Source organism: Castor canadensis, chromosome 11 (genome assembly GCF_047511655.1).
Source record: "Castor canadensis chromosome 11, mCasCan1.hap1v2, whole genome shotgun sequence".
NCBI lineage: Eukaryota > Metazoa > Chordata > Mammalia > Rodentia > Castoridae > Castor > Castor canadensis.
The window spans coordinates 122999110-123019893 of record NC_133396.1 but is presented as its reverse complement, the minus strand read 5'-3'; the positions used below and the strand labels follow the sequence as shown (position 1 = coordinate 123019893).

The window sequence follows — 20784 nt, the reverse complement described above, 5'->3', positions numbered from 1 at the left end:
GGGGGAAAAATGTCATTAATTGAACATATTTTACCTGAATCCCACAGATTTCTATGGTGAACACACACACAACGCCCCCTCCCCCACACACACACAGCTTTCCTAGATTGAATTACAGACATAATGTGTTCTCAGGGTAGAACAGTTACTTTGTTTTGTTTGATGCTTCAATAAGGATTCTTGTTTGTAGCCAGCTTTCAGCACTGGTTTGGCTCAACAGATACTCACTGAGCTAATAAAGAATGAAAGTCTACTGAGCATAAACTGTGATGAGGGAAAGGTTATATAAAAGCGATGAAAGAGATTTTCTGCTCTAGGTTACAATCCAACCTCACTTACCTAAGTACAAAATATTTTCTCTTTGTATCAGTCCCTAATATAGCTACGTAGCTGTACAAGTTAGCATTTTCTCTATATGAGAGAGATTCACTAACTCTGTATTCCTTAAATGTGGCTTAGGCCCTTGATTACCCAGGCCCTTAGAGTGTCAAATGAAGTTGAGAGTTGGGTAAGTGGTTGAGTGGTTGAAGTACCTCAATGGCCAATAGTTGCTGTGTTCAGGGTTGGCCTGCGGCTGTTCGTAATGCTCAGGGGTTTGCAAATTTTAAGAGCATGCAAGGTGTAAAAGGGTCAGATCCCTTTGTCAAAACCCTTTGACCCTTATTTTTTGAGTGTGTGTACAATGTGCAGACAAATGTCAATTCGTAAGTCCAAGGGGGCACCAACTTCAGGGCGTTGGTAAGCCTTATCAGGAGGTTGTGTGTGTGTTGGGAGGGCAGGTAGAGGGAGGTAGAGGGGCAGGGAAAGAGAGGGAAGGGGGAGGGGGAGAGAGCAAAATTTTAGAGGGGAAGGGAGGGAGGAGAGGTGAAGGGAGGGAAAAAGAGGGGAGGGGAGGGGAGGGAACACGTGCTCTGCTGTCCTCAGGATCCCTCTCTCCAGTTGGCTTTGCCAGCTAGCTGTCTCTTTACCCCAAAGAGGAGATTTGGAGAATTCAGGCCAACCAAACCGAAGCAAAGCAGACCTTCGCGTTACCCAGTCCCAGCATCCCTGGGAGAGAAGGCAGGAGCCGCGCCGCGGTGGGACCTGTCCATGGTCCTGACCGCCGCATCATCCCTTCTACTTCCTCGGCGCTCGCCTCTGGCGGCTCCCGCGCCCCGCACCAGTTTTGAACCCGGGCGCGCGGCAGCGGGGGCGGCGGTGGGGGCGGGGCGGCGTCACGTGCCGGCGGCGGCGGCGGCGGCCCGGGAAGGTTCCATCGCTCCCACCGCTCCCACCGCTCCCACCGCCCGCGCTCCCGCGCCCGGGCCCGCCCCACCCCGCCCGCGGCTCCCCTGGCGGCCGCGCAGCCCCGCGACTCCGGGCCGGGCCCGCCCCTCTCCAGAGCCTGTGGACTCGGCGCGTCCCCCGCCCCGGCCCGCCGCCCCCGCTATCCGGTTGGTGCGGTCCATGGCGAGCACATCATGGCGATTGAAGGTAAGAGGAGGCCGGCGGTGGCGAGTGGCGAGGGGAACGCCCGCAGCGGGGGCTACTGAGGGCCCGGCAGGCCGCGGGAGGGGACAGGGGTCTCCACGGCTGGAGTCCCCGGGAGGCGGAGCGCCGAGCGGGGCGCGGGACCTGCTGGCCGCGCGCCCCGGCCCTCGCCGTCCCCGCGGCCCCGGCGGTGGTCGCCCGCGTGCGCTCGGCTGCGGCCCTGCGCCCCGCGGGCTCCGGCTGCGCCCCCCCACAGCCACCGCCCCGCGGACCCCTCGGACCACGCCCGCCCGCAGCCAAACCCATCCCTGGCTGCTGTCCCCACCCTGACCTTTCCCGGTCTGTACCCTGGGCCAGTGAGTGCTGCGCCCTCGTCCATTCCCCCTTGCGTTTGCTGTTGTCGGGGAGAAGAGAATTTGGGGTGAGGTTACTTTTCCTCAAGTGGTTTCTTTCTCCCTCCACCGCTCATAACTGCTTTTCTCAATGAAGGAGAAGTAAACGCATTTTTACAACAAGCACATACTAGAATCCTGCAAATATCAGTGTTTGAGTGCCAATACTCTCATGTCAAAAAGTAGCTTAATAAGAGTTAAGTTCCTAGATAAGGTAGGTGGCACTAATGTGTATTTTCTCTTGTTCCAAAAATATGGGGCTGCAAGAAGTGTCTGTTTTGCCTTGTTTTTAAGGAGCGTGTTGTGATAATTGGTATCACACATCTAGGATACTTCTGCGAAAGAATGCAGTTTATCTTCTGGCCCCTGTCTCCCTGTTCACTGAGGTGAACTCAGTGCAAGTGATTTGTAAAATTTCCTTGTGGGAGTGTGTGTTTGTGCATCTGTACAGATAGACAAGGTACCCAGAGCTAGATCATTATTTGTCTACACTGAATGCGTTTTCCTCCTAAATAAAACTTTCCAGGATACTTCTCATCTAGCTGATCACTCACTGGTATCATACATATCTTGGGGCTCCTTTAGGTCAGATCCTCTAAACTCCAGAATTGATTTGCTGTGAGATTATATTACTTCATTTAAGCAATCAAGTAGCATATTATATGTGGAATACACAGATACTTGCAAATATCAATGTAGCTAAGATGATGGGGAATGAGATCTACCTGTAATCTTTGATATTTCTGTTTCTTTTTCTCCTGGTACTTTTTACTAGGGCTTAAAAACCAGGAAAGGATTCCATTGATTTATGTAGTATACTTTATTTTCCTTACCAGGTTGTAGGAGAGTTTCTTGTAATGTGGCAAAAGTAAGAAAAAATTTATTGCAGAAGGTGAGAAATGATTAGTCAGCTAGCATTTAGGTATGATCCTATAACTTGTAATTTAAAATATTTTCCAGTTTTTCTTCTTTTTTTTTCAGTGTGTCCATTCTTTCCTCTGGAAGTAAATGTTACTGATTCTTTTCCCATGTTAACTGGTAGCATTTTGCCCTGCCTACTGCTTGTGTTCAGAAAACAAGATTTTTGTAACTCTCATCATTCTAGAGAGTCTTTTTTTTTTTTTTCTCCCTGGTGCTGGAGATTGAACCTACTGCTTGGCCGCAATGCTAGGCTACACCTCCAGCCTCTTCTGTGTTTGAAATACTCACACATATTTTTATACTTAAGCATTTGTTTAAGACTTCATAATATAAAGATCAAGAATTATGTATTTTTTTGGTGAAGAAACTGTAGTTAATGGTTTTCAAATAAAGATGTCAGGTCAACTTCAGTTGGCTTTAGTCTGTTTCTATACATACCATCCCAAGGTTGTATTATAGAGTACACAGAGTTCTAGATGAAGACTGTACCATGGGTAGCTTAGAACTTAAGGGGTCCCACAGTGCATCTCAGCAAACTTTTCTTTTTTTTCAAATGAAGTGGTTCTTAAAATACTCATTTGCTTCATTCACCTGTTAATTCAATACAACATTTATTGTACACTAGGTGTATTTGGTATTCTGTACAAGACTTTGTGAGGCCGTAAAGGTGGACAAGCTCACATTCCTTCCCTCAAAGATTCCACATTTTAGTGATGGTGAGGAAACACACAAGTACAGTTTATTGTGAACACGGAGAGATGGATGATACTTACTTTGTATAAAACATTCAGTGATGAAGACACTGGTTTTGAGGCAATGATTTTTTTTTACACTGTTAAGGTCTTTGTATTTGGCCCCAGTTCTGCTTCCTGTAGCAATAATTAAAAGTGTTATATCCTCTCTACTATTTGAAGACAAATGTGAAGTGTTTTCTTTTATAGACTTTATATCCAGTTCCCTTCTCTGGAGGATTTGTAGTTGTATGTTTTAAAATGTGCTGGAACACACCATTCTATTCAACAGCACAGTATAATTGTATGTTTTAAACTATTATACCACCCTTGACTCATGCAAAATCCTTAGTGTTACTGTACACATTGAACAGTTTTGTAATCACTTGTTTAGTTTTCCTAGTCTCACTAAATTCCTAGAAGATAGTGTTTTATTTTTCTACCCCTTAGATTTTGGACAGCACCTCAATATAGCATGTCTTAATCCTTGTTTCTTGAGTTGTTCCATTGATTTCTTTGTTATCTTTATGGATTGTATCCATTGTCTAGAATTTTGCTGACCTTTGTTTCCACATAGTAGCTAAATATCTTCCCTTGGATATACTTCAGCCATCCAAAATGTTTACTTTAACGACATTCAGAACGTCCTGGAGTTGTCCCTGTACCACCAAGTTTAGTTTCCATACCCTCTTACTTCATGTAAAGTTACCATCTGAGTGGCATTTTAAATAACCAGACATTCAAATGCTGCCAGTTCACATCTCAAGCTAACTTCTTCTTTTTATTTATTTGTTTTTGGCAGTATTGGGGTTTGAGCTCTGGGCTTTACACTTCTTAGACAGGTGCTCTAATCAAACTAACTTAGGTTCCTTCATGTTTACACTTTGCTTTGTGGCGGAATCTCAGTAAGAGACTTGCATTAGTTTCCTGACTAGTCTTAGCTCTAGTCTTAAGTTTCCTTCCAATTCATTTTCCAAGCTAGTGCTAATTATCTCTGAAAAATATAAGTCTGAATTTTTAAAACCTCAGGATAAAGCTAGTTCTTAGTGATCTGCTCTATGTGCTTTTCTATCAATCTACACTTTAATGTCTCTGCCCTAAGAATATCAGAAGACTCTGTAATATGTTTTGCTGATGTAAAAAGTAAACACTTTGATTGTTAACTTTCTGTACTTTTCTTCTCTGGGTAGCATTTAAAAATTATAAAAGGTTAAACTAGAGAGAATCTGTGTGAATATACATATATATATATATAGATAGATAGATAGATAGATAGATGTATCTATCTATCTATCTATGCACATATTCACTCATAGTGTAGCTTATAGTTTGCCACACATTTTCTTTCTTTTTTGTGGTACTGGGGGTACAGCGCAGGATCTTTTGAGGCAGGCATTCTACCACTTGAGCCACACTTCTGGCCTTTTTTTGCTTTGGCTATTTATTTTATTTTAATTAATTAACTAATTTGGTGGTACTGGGGCTTGAACTCAGGGCCTCCTGCTTGCATGGCAGATGCTCTACCACTTGAGCTACTCTACCAGATTTTCTTTGCATTGGGAATTTTTGCATTTGGGCTTTTTGCCCAGGCTGGCCTCCAACTTTGATTCTCCTTATCGCTCCCTCCTGAGTAACTAGGATTACAGGATTGAGCCACCATGTGCAGCCTCACAGACCTAATTCTAAGGTGATCGTTAAGACTTGTTTTGGCCCTAAGATTTCTATGGCAGAATTTGGACTTTCAGAAGCCACCTGTAATGTTGAACGTGTTATATTATTAGTCTTGAGTGAGAATATTACACTTCTTTTCTGCTTCCCACAGTATTATTAGAGAGCTATCATTACTATGTATATAGGGGATAATATGATTAAATGTCACACCTATCTGCAGTTTGTAGCAGAGAGAGGTAATTTATTGAACTTTTTTTTTCTGGAGAAATTACAGTTCTGTTCAATCACATTTTAAAAGGTGATACTCTGACTTATAGCAGAGATAAAATTTCTTCTGTTTTACAGCTACTTAAGACATTTGCATATGTAGGTAGGTTTGTTCAGAGAACTCTGGAAGTACTTTTGAGTGATGGTTTATTCAAGGTTTCTTTTCTAACTTACTGAATAAATAGAAACAAGTAGCAAACACTAGAGAAATAGTTGTCTTTTGTATTTGGTGTTTTAAAATCATAACAGAATGAGGGGTAGATGCGAGAAGGGAAAGCAAGAAACCATAACTGGCTTAATTTTTACAACTTGTTGAGTAACACTGTTGCATGGTTACTTTCTTTAAAAAGATTATGCTCATACATAGTATATGTGTAGCAGATTTTCTTTTTAGATTTGATTTTTTTTCAGGTGACTTTGGTAACTCCCCCTTCTCCCTAGCCATTTAATAATATGTAAGGTACCTATATGCAGATAATGTAAAATTGAACAAACTCTTACAAATAAAAACATTTGAAACTTTGTGTGTGTGTGTGTGGGGGGGGCGGTACTGAGGTTTGAACTCAGGGCCTATACCTTGAGCCACTCCACCAGCACTTTTTTGTGATGAGATAGGGTCTTATGAACTGTTTGCCTGGGCTGGCTTTGAACAACGATCCTCCTGATCTCTGTCTCTGGAATAGCTAGGATTACAGGCGTGAGCCACCGGCACCCAGCTATTTTTTGAAGCTTTTGAGTGAAATGGCTACATGCATATTGTGTAGCAGTATCTTCTCTTGTAAACTTTTCTGTAGTAATATCTTAATTAATCGAAAGTCCACAAACTAGGGTCCTTGATTTACCAGTTTTTAGGAGGAAATAGCAGTAACAAAGCAAGCTGTTACTAGGAACTTATTTACCAAAAATCTTTTAAGAGCCATACATGTATTCAGAATAATTTCTTTTTCCCCATTTTCAAATATATTAAAATTGATATTGAAAATAGTATTTTGAACCATCATCAGCTAGACATTAATGAAATATTACAGTTTTCAGTGTTCTGGATTATTCATGGAATAATGCATATTTGTAGTTTTAAAAAATTGTTTTGTGTAGTCCAAAGGATTCTGTTTTATTTTTAGTTTACTAGAAAATTCAATTAAGTAGGACTTTTTTTTGTGTGTGTGTGAGTACATACTTATTCAGGAATTTATTGTGTTAATGAGATTCTAATAGTCAAAAACCAAAACTGAATTTTAAAAGTGGCACGATGGTTGGAAAAGTGAATTAATTTGTGAAGAGTATATTTGCTTTATAATGGGGTAAAATTTATGCCTCTTAGAAAAAATATTAAATAAATGCATGGGAACTTAGGTTGATGAAGTGCGATACTGTGTTGAACATGCTTTGCAAATTATGAGGTGCTGTAAGAGACGTTGTTGTGAGTAGACACTCTGTGCCATTGTTCTGTAACACTGTCATGGTGGTGAGCACGTGTGCCAGAGTTCAGGGTGCTGTTGCCCAGGAATGTTAGAGGTAAAAATGAGTTTATGAAAGTGCAGAAAGGACTTACTTAGACTATTCTACAATAAATACATAGCAAAGGATGAGCAAAAAGCAAAGGAAATCCAGTTTGGAAGGATAAGTTTCAGAGAGCTGGAGGCCTGACTTTGAATTTAAAAAATTTAAAAGGGGGCAAGTTAAGAAGTATGAGATGGTGAACATTTATTTTGGAGTGATTATATAGGAGAATGTTTGAAATTCAGTGATAACTGATGCTGAAGGATAGAACACTGTATTAGAGTCTTCTCTGTTTCCTGAGCCTATGATCTTAATTTTTCTTTAAATTTTGTATTCCTCTGAGGAGTACAAAGGGAATTGCATGTTTTGGTGTCCACTGTGGTCCAGGCTTCGTATAACAATTATCTCATTCATGGGTAGCACCATTTCTCCCTCTTGGCTACAACACACATTGTTTTATTAAGTTATCTTTTTTTTTTAGACTCATTGTGTACTTGGTTTCAGAATCCTCAGCAGCACTCCCCTTTTCCCCTACTCCAGAATCGCATACAAGATGAAAGCCGTTCTCTGTTCTGGTGTTATTTTTATTACTACTTTAAAAATGACTTTCGTTATTTTTTCCTTGCCACTCAGACTAAGTACAAGGTTTACAAAGGCAGTACTGGATGATGCTGGTTACTGAATTGAAGTCTGGCTCAATTTGGAAATTATGGTCTTCCCACAATGCTGTGCTTTATTTAGGAACCAAACCTGGTATCATTGTTTGAATGAATGGCTTAATTAGGGATTAAATTAAAACGTGGCTGGAGGTTGGAGGTCCAAATGGGTAAAGTTGGTGCTAAGGGTGTAACACAAGGTCTACATCTAATTCCCTGCAAAAAAAAAATTTAAATTGTTTAGGGGCAGTTGGCAGCATTAATAGGAAATATTTGAAGTTTCATCCTTTATTATGTATAGTGTAAGTATCTGCGTAAGAATTAGCTATGATAATGTATAAGTGTAAGATAGATGTTAAATTAGAGGCACTGACTACTTTAATGGATGTGCTTTGGACACAGAGATGAGATGAAATTTATGACATGAAAAAGTAGCCTTTCAGTGTTTGACCAAGGAGAAATAAGTAGACCCTGAAAATTGTGATGATAGAGGCTAATGGTCAGAATATGATAGATTAAATGAATTTTGAAAAGGACCCTTAAATGAAGTAAGTCATGGGTTTAATTCCATTTTTGTATACCTGGGTATATTTTGATGGGATTGCAATATCATTATGCATTTTACTTCTGTAAACAGGTAGAAAATATGTATTTTGTAATGGCTCCTCTCTCGTTAAAATAAAATCCCACGTACCAGGAACACTGAAGTTATGTGTACATTCATACTCACATGTACATACAGCACATGTGTTGCAGATCCCCCACACATCTGTTTCCTTTACGTATGCCAGTGTGCACTATTCTCCTACCTGGCTGTGCCTGAGGGAAAAGATGGTAACTTTGACTAAGCTTGTCGTTTTCTGTTTCTCATTTCCATGTTGCTGGAGTGATTATTTTAAGAGTGATGCTAATATTACCTCCAATATAGTATAGTTTTTGAGAAATTCTCTTTTACTTCAATTGCCTTACAGCATTAGAAACCAATTTCGTAATTTTCTTTTTTCCCATCAAAATGAAGAAAAACGAATGAATACTTCCTTACCTATCTTAAAACATAATTTTTGAAGTTTTTCTCCCTGACAATTAGCTGGTGTCCTTGGGCAGCTTTAACCTTTAGGGTCTCAGTTTGCTTATCAGGACTGTGAAACCATGAGCCAGACAGCTTTAGTTCTGAGTTCTAGTCTCTTATGTTAGTTGTGTGATTTTTATAAGTACTTTAATAAATTTAACAATTATTAATTGACTACAAATCTAAGACACAGTAATTATTTGACTAACTTTTATTTATAAGATTTTTTTCAGTTAATATAAATTGAATAGTTACAAAAAGAGAGTTAGCTTTTACTGTCCTCTTGCAATTAAACATTTTTTTCTACAGTTTTTTTGTTACTGTTAATATCAAGTCTTGTAGAACTGCTGTTACATTTAAGATTAGCTGTATGAAGTAAAACCTAACTAGTTCATATTGAGTATGTGAGAGAGTCTAGTTTTAATTGCACACATTAAAAAGTGCAGCCTGGGTACATGAATAAAGTACATGACTCAAACTGGGTCACAAATGTTGACTTCTTGAGAATATTGCCTCAATGACTATACCAAAGAAATGTTTCTAAGTAACCTATGAAAACATCATAGGGCCTCAATATACACCCTAGTTGTTTTTGTCATTGGTTCCTCTAATGCCTTGAAAGTAGCTTCATCTTATAGTTGGGTAAGTAACTAATTTATCAAATGATGGTCATTTGTTCCTCAGTTTTAGGATATGCAGTGTGCAGGTGTATTTCATTCTAGCCCTTTGGCAAGAGGTCTGTGGTTGCTCATTGGTAATATTCCAGTTAATGTATTTTACACTGGGGTTGTGCTAAATAATAATTTTTATATTCATAGCTTTTTTGATTAGGTGTTTTCTCTTGTTAAGTCTGTTTTCCTGATGGTCAGAGGTCAGTTTGTGTTCGTGATAATAAGGAAGCAATGGCACTGCTAAAACCAACTTAGGCTGTAGATATAACCTATTTTTGTGATAGGAATACCATTTTCTAGTTTTTTTAGCTTGCTTTCCAGATGACCTACTTTTATAGGGGATATTGTGTTTTTTATTTGTCATGTAATTGCTGTAAGATATTTCTGTTTCTTATAACTGAACTGTTCATAATAAGCTTCTATAATGAACTAAAATGATTAAATCATTTAATATTTTCACTGTGCATTTTTTCTGTTTTTAAATTAGCATATATTAATTGTACAAAGGGGTTTCATTGTGATCTTTCCATATGTGCATACAGTATACTTTGGTCAAATGCACGTCCTCTGTTACTCTTTCTTATACCCCTCCTCCTTTAAAATAATTTTTAACAGGTTTCATTATTCTATTCAGCACCCCTCCTTCCTGTCCTTTTGCCCTCCCCCTCCCCCTCTGGTTCCTACCCTCAAACAGTCCGGTTGTTTTAGACTGGGGTTTGATAGCAGGGCTTCTTTCTTGCAAAGCAGGTGTTCTATTGCTTGAGCCACACCTACCGTCCATTTTGGCTTGGTTATTTTAGAGATGGGGTCTTGTGAATTATTTGCCCTGGGTGGCCTCGAACTATGATCCTCCTGGTCTTAGCCTCTTAAGAGGTGTGAGTCACTGAATGAGCTGGGGCTAATTCATTTTTTTTAAAGTCTACATCCTGCATATGAGAGAGAACATGTGATACGTGTCTTTCACATCCTGGCTTATTTCTCTTAACATCATGATTTCCATTTCCATCCATTTTCCTGCAAATAATGTAGTTTCATTCTTCTGAAATAATACTAAATAATACTCCTCTGTGTGTGCGCGCGCGTGTGTGTGTGTGTGTGTGTGTGTGTGTGTGTGTGTCTGTCCCCATCCTTGGCAACAGTTGTTGTTTGTTTTCTTGATGATAGCCATTCTGACTGGGGTGAGATGGACTCTCAATGTAGTTTTGATTTGCATTTCCCTTATGACCAAGGATGTTGAACTTTTCTTCGTGTATTCATTGGCCATTTGTACTTTTGAGAACTGTTTGTTCAGTTCATTTGCCTACTTACTAATCATTCTTTTGGTGTTTAATTTTTGTAGCTCTTTATATATTCTGGATCTTAGTCCTTTGATGAATAGTTGGCAAAGATTTTCTCCCATTCTGTGGGTTGTCTCTTCATTCTGGAAATTGTTGCCTTTACTATGTAGACGCTTTTAAGTTTGATACAGTTCCACTTGTCAGTTCTTGCTTTCATTTTCTGAGAAACTGGAGGCTTATTCAGAAAGATGTTACTTGTGCCTCTGTCTTCACGGGTCATCCCTGTGTTTTCCTCTAATCATTTCAAAGTTTGAGGCATTACATTTAAATCTTTGATCCATTTGATCCATTTGAATTAGTTTTTGTACAGAGTGAGAAATAGGGATCGCCTTCCAGTTTTCTACATGTAAACATCTAGTTTTCCAAGCACCATTTGTTGAAGAGGCTGTCTTTTCTCCAACATATGTTTTTGATGCCTTTGTCAAGAATCAGATGGCTGTGGCTGTGTGGGCTTATTTCTGGATCTTCTATTCTTTTTCATGAGTTTATGTGTCTGTTTTTGTGCCAGTATCAAGCTGTTTGTATACTATGACTCTGTAGTATAATTTAAAGTCAATTACTGCTTTGGCTATATGGGTCTTTTGTGCTCCATATACATTTTAGAAGTTATTTTTCTATTTATTTGAAAAATGACATTGGAGTTTTTATGGCGATTACATTGAATTTTTAGATTGATTTTAGTAGTATAGTCACTTTCACAATCCATGAACATAATGAGTTTTCTCACCTTGTAGTGTCTTCAGTTTCTTTTTTCAATGTTTTATAGTTTCATTGTAGAGGTCTTTCACCTTCTTTGTTAGGCTTTTGTCAACGTTGTTTTTCTTTTCAAAGAACTAACTTTTTGTTTCATTGATTCTTTATATTGTTCTCTTAGTGTCCATTTTGTTAATTTCTGCCCTGATCTTTATTATTTCTTTCCATCTACTTCTTTTGAATTTGGCTTGTACTTGTTTTTCTAGGAGCTTGAGGTGGATCCTACATTCTTTATTTGGGCTCCTTTTTTTTTTTTTGGTAATACTCGGGTTTGAACTCAGGGCTTCATGCTTGCCAGGCAGGTACTGTACCACTTGAGCCACTCCTCCAGACCTTGCTTTTGTTATTTTGGAGATAAGGTCTTACTTTTTGTCCAGACTGATCTGGACCACTATCCTCCTGTTTTATGCTTACTGACATTGCTGTGATGACAGCTGTGCTGGCACCACATCCAGCTTTTTTCCCATTGAGATGGGTCTTACAAACTTTTTCAAACTTTTTTTTTTTGGTCCAGGCTGGCCTGGAAACTCAGTCCTGCCAATCTTAGTCTTCCATGTAATTTGGGATGATAGATGCACACTACTCACTCAGTTACTGGTTGAGATGGGGTCTCATGAACTATTTCTCAGAATGGCCTAGGGCCACAATCCTCCAGATCTCAGCCTCCTAAGTAGCCTCCTAAGTAGTAGGATAGGCACGAGACACTGGTGCCTGACTAGATCTAATTTTTTAATGAAGTTTACTCATAACTGTTAACTTCTGCTTAACACTGCCTTTGCTGTGTCCCAAAGGTCCTGTTTTTTAATCCAATCCACCAGTCTTACATCTTTTGATTGTAGAATTGAGCTATTATTGAAAGGTATGTAGTAATTTCTGCCACTTTATTGGTTTTGTGGTGCTTGATTCTTCCTTACTCCTCATTTGCTTATCTGTCTAGTGAAATTCATTCTTGCCTGTATTTTTCTAGTTGTGTTTATCTTCTTCTTGTGTGTGTAAGATTCCTTTAAGTATTTCTGAAACGCTGGTTTGGTGGTTGTGAACTTCTTTAGTTTTTGTTTATCATGGAAGGCTTTTATTTCTCCTTCAGTTATGAATATTAGGCAAAATTTGAAAGTAATTCACAACATAATGATAAGAACATACATACATAGAATACTACACAATTTCATTTAGCTTGCATTAAAGTAGTGACATCTTTTTGAGTAAAGGAAGTTTATATTTATATAGTAGATGATAAAATTACTCATACAATAAATAAGAATCAATATATATTTATGGGATGTAATGTGATGTTTTGTCATATGTATATATTGTGGAATGATTAAATCAAGGCATTTAACATCTATCACCTTACCTACTTATTTTTTGTGACGAGAATATTTAAAATCTACTCCCAGTGATCTTCAAGAATACAATAAATTGTTAGTAACTATAGTTACCATACTGTGCAATAAATCACTAAAACTGATTCCTTCTCTCTAATGGATCAATGTCTCTTCTTTCCCATCCATCACCCCCAGTCTGATAACAACTTATTCTTCTCTCTGTGTCTGTAAGTTGATGTTTTAAGACTGCACATTTAAGTGAGATTGTATAGTACTTGTTTTTCTGTGCCTGGTTTATTTCACTCAGCTTCCATACTGTTGCATTCAGCATTACAGTCTTTTAAACAACTGTCTAGCATTCTGCTGTGTATGTACCTTATCATTCCATTATTTCCCATTATCTTGAGAAACACACACTAACCCCATCATCTAGTGGTGTGTGTCCTGGATATATACCCAAGAGAAAGACATGCATTTGGGCTGCAAAAAGACATGTATAAGAAAGGTTTATAAATAAAACAACTCAAACTCAAGACAATCCAAGTGTTTATGAGTTGAAGTTCATGTATGTATAAATATATACAAATATGTGTGTGTGTGTGTGTGTATTTATACAGTGTGGAATTCTTTTTTTTGTAGTTAGTGGTAGTAGGGTTTGTCCTCAGGGTCTCATGCTTGCTAGGCAGGCACTCTAACATTTGAGCCACTCCACCAGCCCTGGCAAGATAGGGTCTTGCAAACTATTTACTGGGAGCTGGTTTTGAACCTCAGTCCTCCTTTTCTCTGGCTCCAGAGTAGTTAGGACTGCAGATGTGAGCCACCAGCACCTGGTATACCATGCAGTTCTATACAGCTGAAAGCAATGAAAAGGAATCATGATGACAAGTAATAAAATGGATTAATCTTACAAGCATATTGAGAGTAGCAAGACTAAGCAATGCTTTCTCAATAATTCCATTTATATAAATTTTAGGGAGTTTGAAGTCAGGTTTTTACACCTACTAGGCAGGTGCTTACCATTTGAGCCACAGCCCCAGTCCTTTTTTGAGATAGGGTCTTGTGTTTTTGCCTGGTCTGGCCTGGACTGTAGTTCTACTTACACAACATAGCTGTGATGGCAGACACATGCTATCACATCTAGCTTTTTTTTTGCAAGGGTGACCTTGAACTGTGATCCTCCTCATCTCTGCCTCCCAAGTAGTTGGGATTACAGGCATGAGCTACCGTGGCCAGCTATATAAATTTTATAAACAGATGAAACTAAGCTGTATTGTCAGAACTCAGGAGAGTGGTTACTTCTGGCAAATAGAGCGGTTTCTATGAAGGTACATAAAGGACTCCTGGGATGCTGACCAACTTTTATCTCTCGTCTTGGTTTGTAGTAATTCAGGTACCTGCATTGTGATGACTAATTGCATGGAATTTTGTAGATTTGGGCACTCTTCTGTATTTGTGTTTTCCTGCCTAATAAGCAGAGATTTTTAAAAACAGAACTTTTTTTCTGGCAGTACTGGGGTTTGAACTCAAGACTTCATGCTTGATAAAGAGGTGCTATACTACTTGAGCCACACCCCCAGCTCTTTTAAAAAACATTTTTTAGGCTCTTTAAAAAAAAAAAGAACAAAAGTAATTTTTGGCTATACCTGTTTGTTTTTATTATCATACTCTGTTAAGTTTATTGTCTTATAGATTTATAAGATTGGGAAAGGGTCATGTTGCACTTTTTATGCTGCTGTGTGATAAAATTAAACAGTGCTTTTATAGGGTTGACCTTTCAGTGATAACTTACTGGTATGTGTTGGGGCTCCCTCATGCAAACATGGGTCCTCCCTTAGAGTGTTCCCTTCCACCTGGTAGGAAGAGGGGCTTAGGAAATGGTGATGGCATTTCTGCTGACGAAAAGCTTGAAATTCAAAATAATGAACTTGAATGAAGTGTCTTCATTCCAAAACTTTATAAAGCCTTATTCTTTGGGTTATTCAGGAAAATTCTGAGTATTAGGCTGTCATATTTTGCTAAGTTTAAAGAGAAGAATTAGGGAACTTTTTTTTCTGAGACCATTTCTAGCTTCTCATTTAAAAATGTTTCTTTATAACAGTCAAACTCAGGCTCTTTTCTGTGTGTTTTTTAAAAAAAATTTCTAATGAGCTTTTTTTTTTTAAAAACAGGTGGAGAGAGAACCTGTGGAGTACATGAACTTATCTGCATTAGAAAAGGTAAGTCAATGCTTTGTTTGCATATTTAAATACTAAATGAGTACTTCAGAGTGTATAATAAATTTTAGTAAGATGGCAGATAATTTGGATTTACAAGGCATAAAATTTAATGAGTATTTATATTCATTATTTATACTATAGACTACATGTTGTTTATTTTATGGCTATTACATTTAGTTTTGGTGGACTGGTAAAACCTGGTTTCTACATACTGGTTTTTAGACATGGTGATGAGGCAAAGAATGGAGGGTTTGATTTTTGTTCCCTTTCAAAATCTGGAATCTGAGTGCATGCTGATCTCCCATTGACTTCTGTTCTATTACTGTACCCCATCAGGGAGATGTGAGGACTTGGTTGAAAGTCAAATCGAGAACATAGCCAAAGACCACAACATCCTATGACACCAACAGCTGTCTATGCTTCCTTAGAAGGAGCCACCTGACAACTGGGTGGTTCAACAAGGTGGCCCCAGGAAAGGTAATTCAGTTATTAGGTGGGAGCAGGGAATTAGGTGTTCTGAGGGTTTGAAGGAGTCAGGAGAACCTGGGAGACTCATAACTCCTTTGAATTCATCACAAATCTGAGAACTGGTATGAAGAAAGAGATAGAGCTGGGGAGGCCAAGAAAGGAAATCCCTACAAATGTACTACTCTTATTTCTTTGTAAACTTGGATCATTTCTTTTTCTTGCATCTCTCTTTAAAACTTACTTGGCCCTCTTGAGCCTGGCCATCCAGTAGCAGTCCCCACCGTGGTTTCACCTGAGGACATCTAGGGCAGTGCCAGTGTTTGTGATACCTGGGTATGGGCGACAGGGCAGGAAAATGGCTGCCTGTTTTCAGAGAGTTTGACAGCTCAGAAAAGCTTTAGTGTCTTTGCAATTGAAAAAGCAAATCCCTCTTAGGTGAGTATGTGTATTGTTGGCAGGGTTATGCTAATCTATCTATGTATTACTGCATGAAATCACTGTTCATCTAAAACAGTCTCTTTCCTTTGCTAACGTGAACATTATCTACCCCTTTTCTCTGGGACGGAAGGGGGAAATTGAAGTCAGTTTTCTCCTTGATTTGTGCTTCGTATCAAAAGTGTAGTGGTGGTAGGTGGACAAATTTGTATATTGTTTTCTCTGTGTGAACATTTTTAGTCTTTTTCTTCTTTTGGAGGTGCTGGGGTTTGAACTCAGCCTCATGCTTGCTAGACAGGTGCTGTATTTGTACTTTAATGAGTTATTCCAGTGTTACTGAAAAGTTTTTGAATAATTTTATAGTTACTACCTTGTCCCACTAAAACTTTTAAAAGCTTTTTATTTGTTGGAACAGCAAAAGGTGTTGTACAGATCATTTGGAATTAAAAGCAATTGAAGCTATAGTCAGATAAAGAGAGAATGAAGATGATGGGAGGCAGCTAGAGGGAAGGAAAGTCAAGTGTGCAGAGGGTCTCTGGTGGCTTTCGTGGGAGCAGAAGCCTGGGGAGGGAGAACCAGGGTGGTGATGATCAGAATACACTTTCTGATTATGTCTCTTCTTGCTGTTCTGTTTTGTGGTCTCCACTCCAAGCCATGAACTTCTCACAGTATGTCTTGTGCAGGTTCTCTGTGTTTCGCTTCCTTTCATTTTTCTATAGAATTCTAATTCTGTGATTAAAATTAACAAAATTGATTCACATGGTAACTCATGAAAGTGTCCAAATCATTATCTCTATTTCCTCAGCATTAATGCAGTGTTCTTTTCTGGGAGATTTTTCGTAGGCATTTAAATATTCCCACAGTTATGACCAGGGCTAAGACTTGTGCATTTTAAGCTGGACTTGTGTAGAGTAGAACCTAAGAAGGTTATGTAAAGTAGAATAATTGCAATTATAATTAATAATTCTGATAAAGTGACATTTCTGACATCACAGTTTCTTTTTAGCTATTTTGATGTTCCTTTTTTTATCTCTTCTGCTGGCTTTTCTCTGTCAGATCTGTAAATATAGAATGTACTAGGGTTCGGTCTGTGACTTACCTCATTTTTTCATCTTTGCCCTCTATTTGATTTTATCTAGTTTCACTGTTATGAATGCCTCTTGAATTTATAAGTTCAGCTGTAGACTGTCTTTGAGCTCTTGATCTTTTATGAAGCTTCTTAGTTGATCTTTCTATCTGGATGTCTGTTAGAATAACAACTTGACCTATCTGAAATTCAAGTCTTGATTTTCTCATGACAGGCCTCCCTTCCTTGGCCTTCTCAATCTCAGCTAGTAAATAACCGTCTATGCAGTTACTTAAATCCTAACTTAAGAAGTATCCTGTATATGCACATATGAATAAAATAGAATAAAATAAAAAAAAATTAAAGAAGTTTCCTGTATTTCTCTTATTCCTATAATTAACTTACTAGTAAGTTGTCAGTTCTACCTGCAAAGTATATTTTAGATCCATCTTCTTTTTTTCATTCTGCTGCTGTCATTGTAGTCAGAATCTCATTTTCTTTTGCCTAGACCATTGTAGGGTTTTCTAACTTTCATGCTTGCTTCCTTACAGTAAGCATCTGTGATTTTTCTGATTGGAATTTTTCTGTGGGTTCCCATTAAACCAGGAATATCAAAGTGCCTAACCCTCACCTACAGAGTCCTACATGATAGCATCAACTCAGAGTCCAAAATGTCATCTAAGTATAGTTAGCTAAATCATTTCTATCACATCAGTGAGAATCTGGGTATGATCCTTCCTGGTTCAACATTCCTTTTCATTTATGGACCTGTGAAAGGAGAAAGCAAATTCCCTGTTCACAGAGTTCAATGATGAGACAGGCATAGAGTAATAGTTACAGGCTCTGCCACTGTAAAAGTGAAGGATAGAAGGCAGAAAGGATTTCTAAGAAATTTAAAAATTCAACCAGGCAAAATCTATTAGGTTTCAAGGCATGGAAATAATATTCTGTGGCTTTTGGCTTTGAGACTCTACCCTCTCTGTTTAAGATTCTGTCCTTGGAGTCACACCTGTCAGAGTGGCCATTATAAAAAAAGGTGAAAAGTAACAAGTGTTGCAGAGGATATTGAGATAGGAAAGTTTTCTATACTATTGGTGGGAATGTAAATTGGTAAAGCCACTATGCAAAACTGTGAAGTATTCTCAAAAAATTAAAAATAGAATTACCACATGATTCAGCCATCTCACTATGGATGTCTCAGTATGTCAGAGAGACATCTGCACACCCATGTTCATTGCATCAGTATGCACAATCACCAAGGTATGGATAAAGAAGGTGTGGCATGGAATACTATTCAACCTTAAAAAAGAAAGGAAATCCTGTCATTTGCAGCAACATGGATGAACCTGCAGGACTTTCTGCTAAGTGAAGTAAGCCAGGCACAGAAAGATAAATACCACATGTTTTTGCTACATGTGGCATCTAAGAAAGATGAACTCAGAAGTAGAGAGTACAATGGTGGTTACTAGGGAGGGGTGTTGGGGAGATGTTGGTCTGAGGATATAAAATTTCAGATAAATAAGAGGAATGAGTGCAGGAGATGTATTGTACAACATGGTGACTATAGTTAATAACACTGTAGTTATTGTATTCTTGAAAATCACAGGTTAGAGTTTGAATGTTCTCATCACAAAAATAGGTATATGAAGAAATACATACTTTATTAGTTTGCTATAGCTAGTTCACAGTGTGGACAGATTTTAAACATGTTGTATACTCTAAATATGTACAGTTTAAATGAATAAATAAAGGTTCAAAAAATTAGGGTTCAAAATACATAATTATTCCTAGTACATTTTATTTTGTTAATGTATTCATGCCAGACATTGTTAAGGTGCTATGAGTACAACATAAAGACATGGCTGCCATTCTGATGACTGATAATTACACATACATAAGTAAAGAACATACTGTCTGAGAAATGCAAAGCAACACTGAGAAAGATCAGTCATGGAAAGGGAATAGGCTTTGCAATCTTACCCACCAGGAATTTAAAGTAAGGAGGTCAGGGATGGTCTTTTTAAGAAAATGACAATTGAGTGATGATTTGTAGTGTAGAGAGTAAACCGGTGTCTGAGGAAAGGGCATTCCAGGCAGAAGTAACAAGTGATGCTGTGCTGGTTTGGCTATCACAAGTACAAAAAGAAGGCCAGTGTGTGGCTAGAGCAGATGAGAGAAAGAAAATAGGCAGCCAGGCAGGCAGTAGGGGACTAGATTGTTTAGGGTCCTGTAATTCATTCAAGCAAATTGAAATTACTGTGAGCAAAATGAAGAACCATTAAAGGATTTGAATTTATCTCGAGTCTTACCTTCCTTCTTTTATCATGAAAAATCTCCAGCATATGAAAAAGTTAATAGGACAGCATATTCACACAGACTCCACCCCAGACTTTAACATTTTTATTTATTTTTCATGTTTGCTTTAGCTATGTGTACTTTTAAAGAGACTAACCTACTGGATTTTAGAATGTCTTATATTTTGGACATGTTTGATGATTTATATATAATATTATGGGCTGTATATATATATATATATATATATTCTTTATTTCTACAAAAATGTAGCATACTATACACATTGTTTAATATCTGGCTTATTTAAAAACCTACATCCTAGAATTAAATTCATATTTAATTGAGATTTCATATTTAATCAATATTTTATTCTTTTTTCTGTTCGTACTGTTTTCTAACATGTGAACATATTATTTATTCACTTAATTTCCTACTTACGGAAATTTCTATGTTTTAAAATTTTTGCTGTTAAAATAATGTCATGATGAATACTTCTGTGTACGAAAGATTAGTAGAGGTCTGTTTTTAGGTAAATTCTGAAAAGGGAGATAGCTGTTAAGATTAAAGGACAATTATTACAAAATTGTATTAGAAATTGCAAATTTCTCATTTTGTGTAGTGTACCCTTTTGCCTTCCCATCAGAAATATATGTACTCACAGCTCTGTCAGTAGAGCGTATTGTAAATTTTCGGATATTGCTATTGCTCTTAATCTGGTTAAGTAAAAGTTGTAGTTCAGCAACATTCAAATTTTCATTCATTTCATTTTGATTTCCATCAACCACACAAAGAAATAGCTGGCTGTGCTGACAACAGACCTCTGAAAGTGGCTCCCTGTCTGCCACTGCTGCTTTTGTATGACACTGGAACTCATCAGCCCAGTATGAGGTTGAGTATCTATCTCTTTAAGCTCTGTTTATGGAGCGTACAAATGCTGCTTGATGTGATTTGAAGGACACCGGCTTCTTCTGAAATGTCACCCATTAGTGTTCCATAGCTTCTCATTCCTTGACATTTGCTAAATTGGGATCAATTTAATCTTTAGAAATTCATTTCAAAACATATTACCTGGGAGGAGAAAGGGTTTCCAGCATTCTCATCTGAATGCATTATCACTGTATATCAGATTGTTTCACTTTCACTGTGGAAACTAGGAAATTATGGACTCACAACATAATGTCTGGGACAGTCTGTGGAGAAGGGGTTGGTTGGGTAGGTGGGTAAAAAGCAGAAGTGGGACAGTTTAGGACAGTGTCCAGAACAGGCAGATCTGGGTGCCAAGAGCAGGCTATTTATAGAGTACTGATGACAACAAATTGCATATATTTTTTTTTATAGTTTTGCTGTGAGTTGCTTGGCATTGTCTCTGTTTTCCCCCCAAGTGTGGAAGACCCAAGCTCTAGCTTTTCTTCTTTCTCTCTTGACTTGACTTGGATGAATAACAGAGTCTTAAGATCTGAAAAGAAAGGTTATATCAGTAGTGTGGTCTTATTGGGTGTGATATTGGAACTTTTCCATCCGTTCTTCAACAACCTGTAAGT

At 38.2% G+C, this 20784-nt stretch overlaps 1 protein-coding gene across 2 annotated transcripts in view; it reads left to right on the top strand.

The window, feature by feature from the left end:
* The first annotated feature begins 1350 nt into the window (after positions 1 to 1350).
* The window catches only part of Syt14 (synaptotagmin 14), a 213434-nt gene continuing 194000 nt past the window's right edge, over positions 1351 to 20784 (top strand). For both annotated transcript variants that reach the window (XM_074048409.1, XM_074048408.1), the window contains exons 1-2: positions 1351 to 1473; positions 14932 to 14979. In XM_074048409.1, the coding sequence (XP_073904510.1) occupies positions 1461 to 1473; positions 14932 to 14979 (61 nt within the window). In that variant the 5' untranslated portion in view covers positions 1351 to 1460. The remainder of the gene's footprint in view (positions 1474 to 14931; positions 14980 to 20784) is intronic.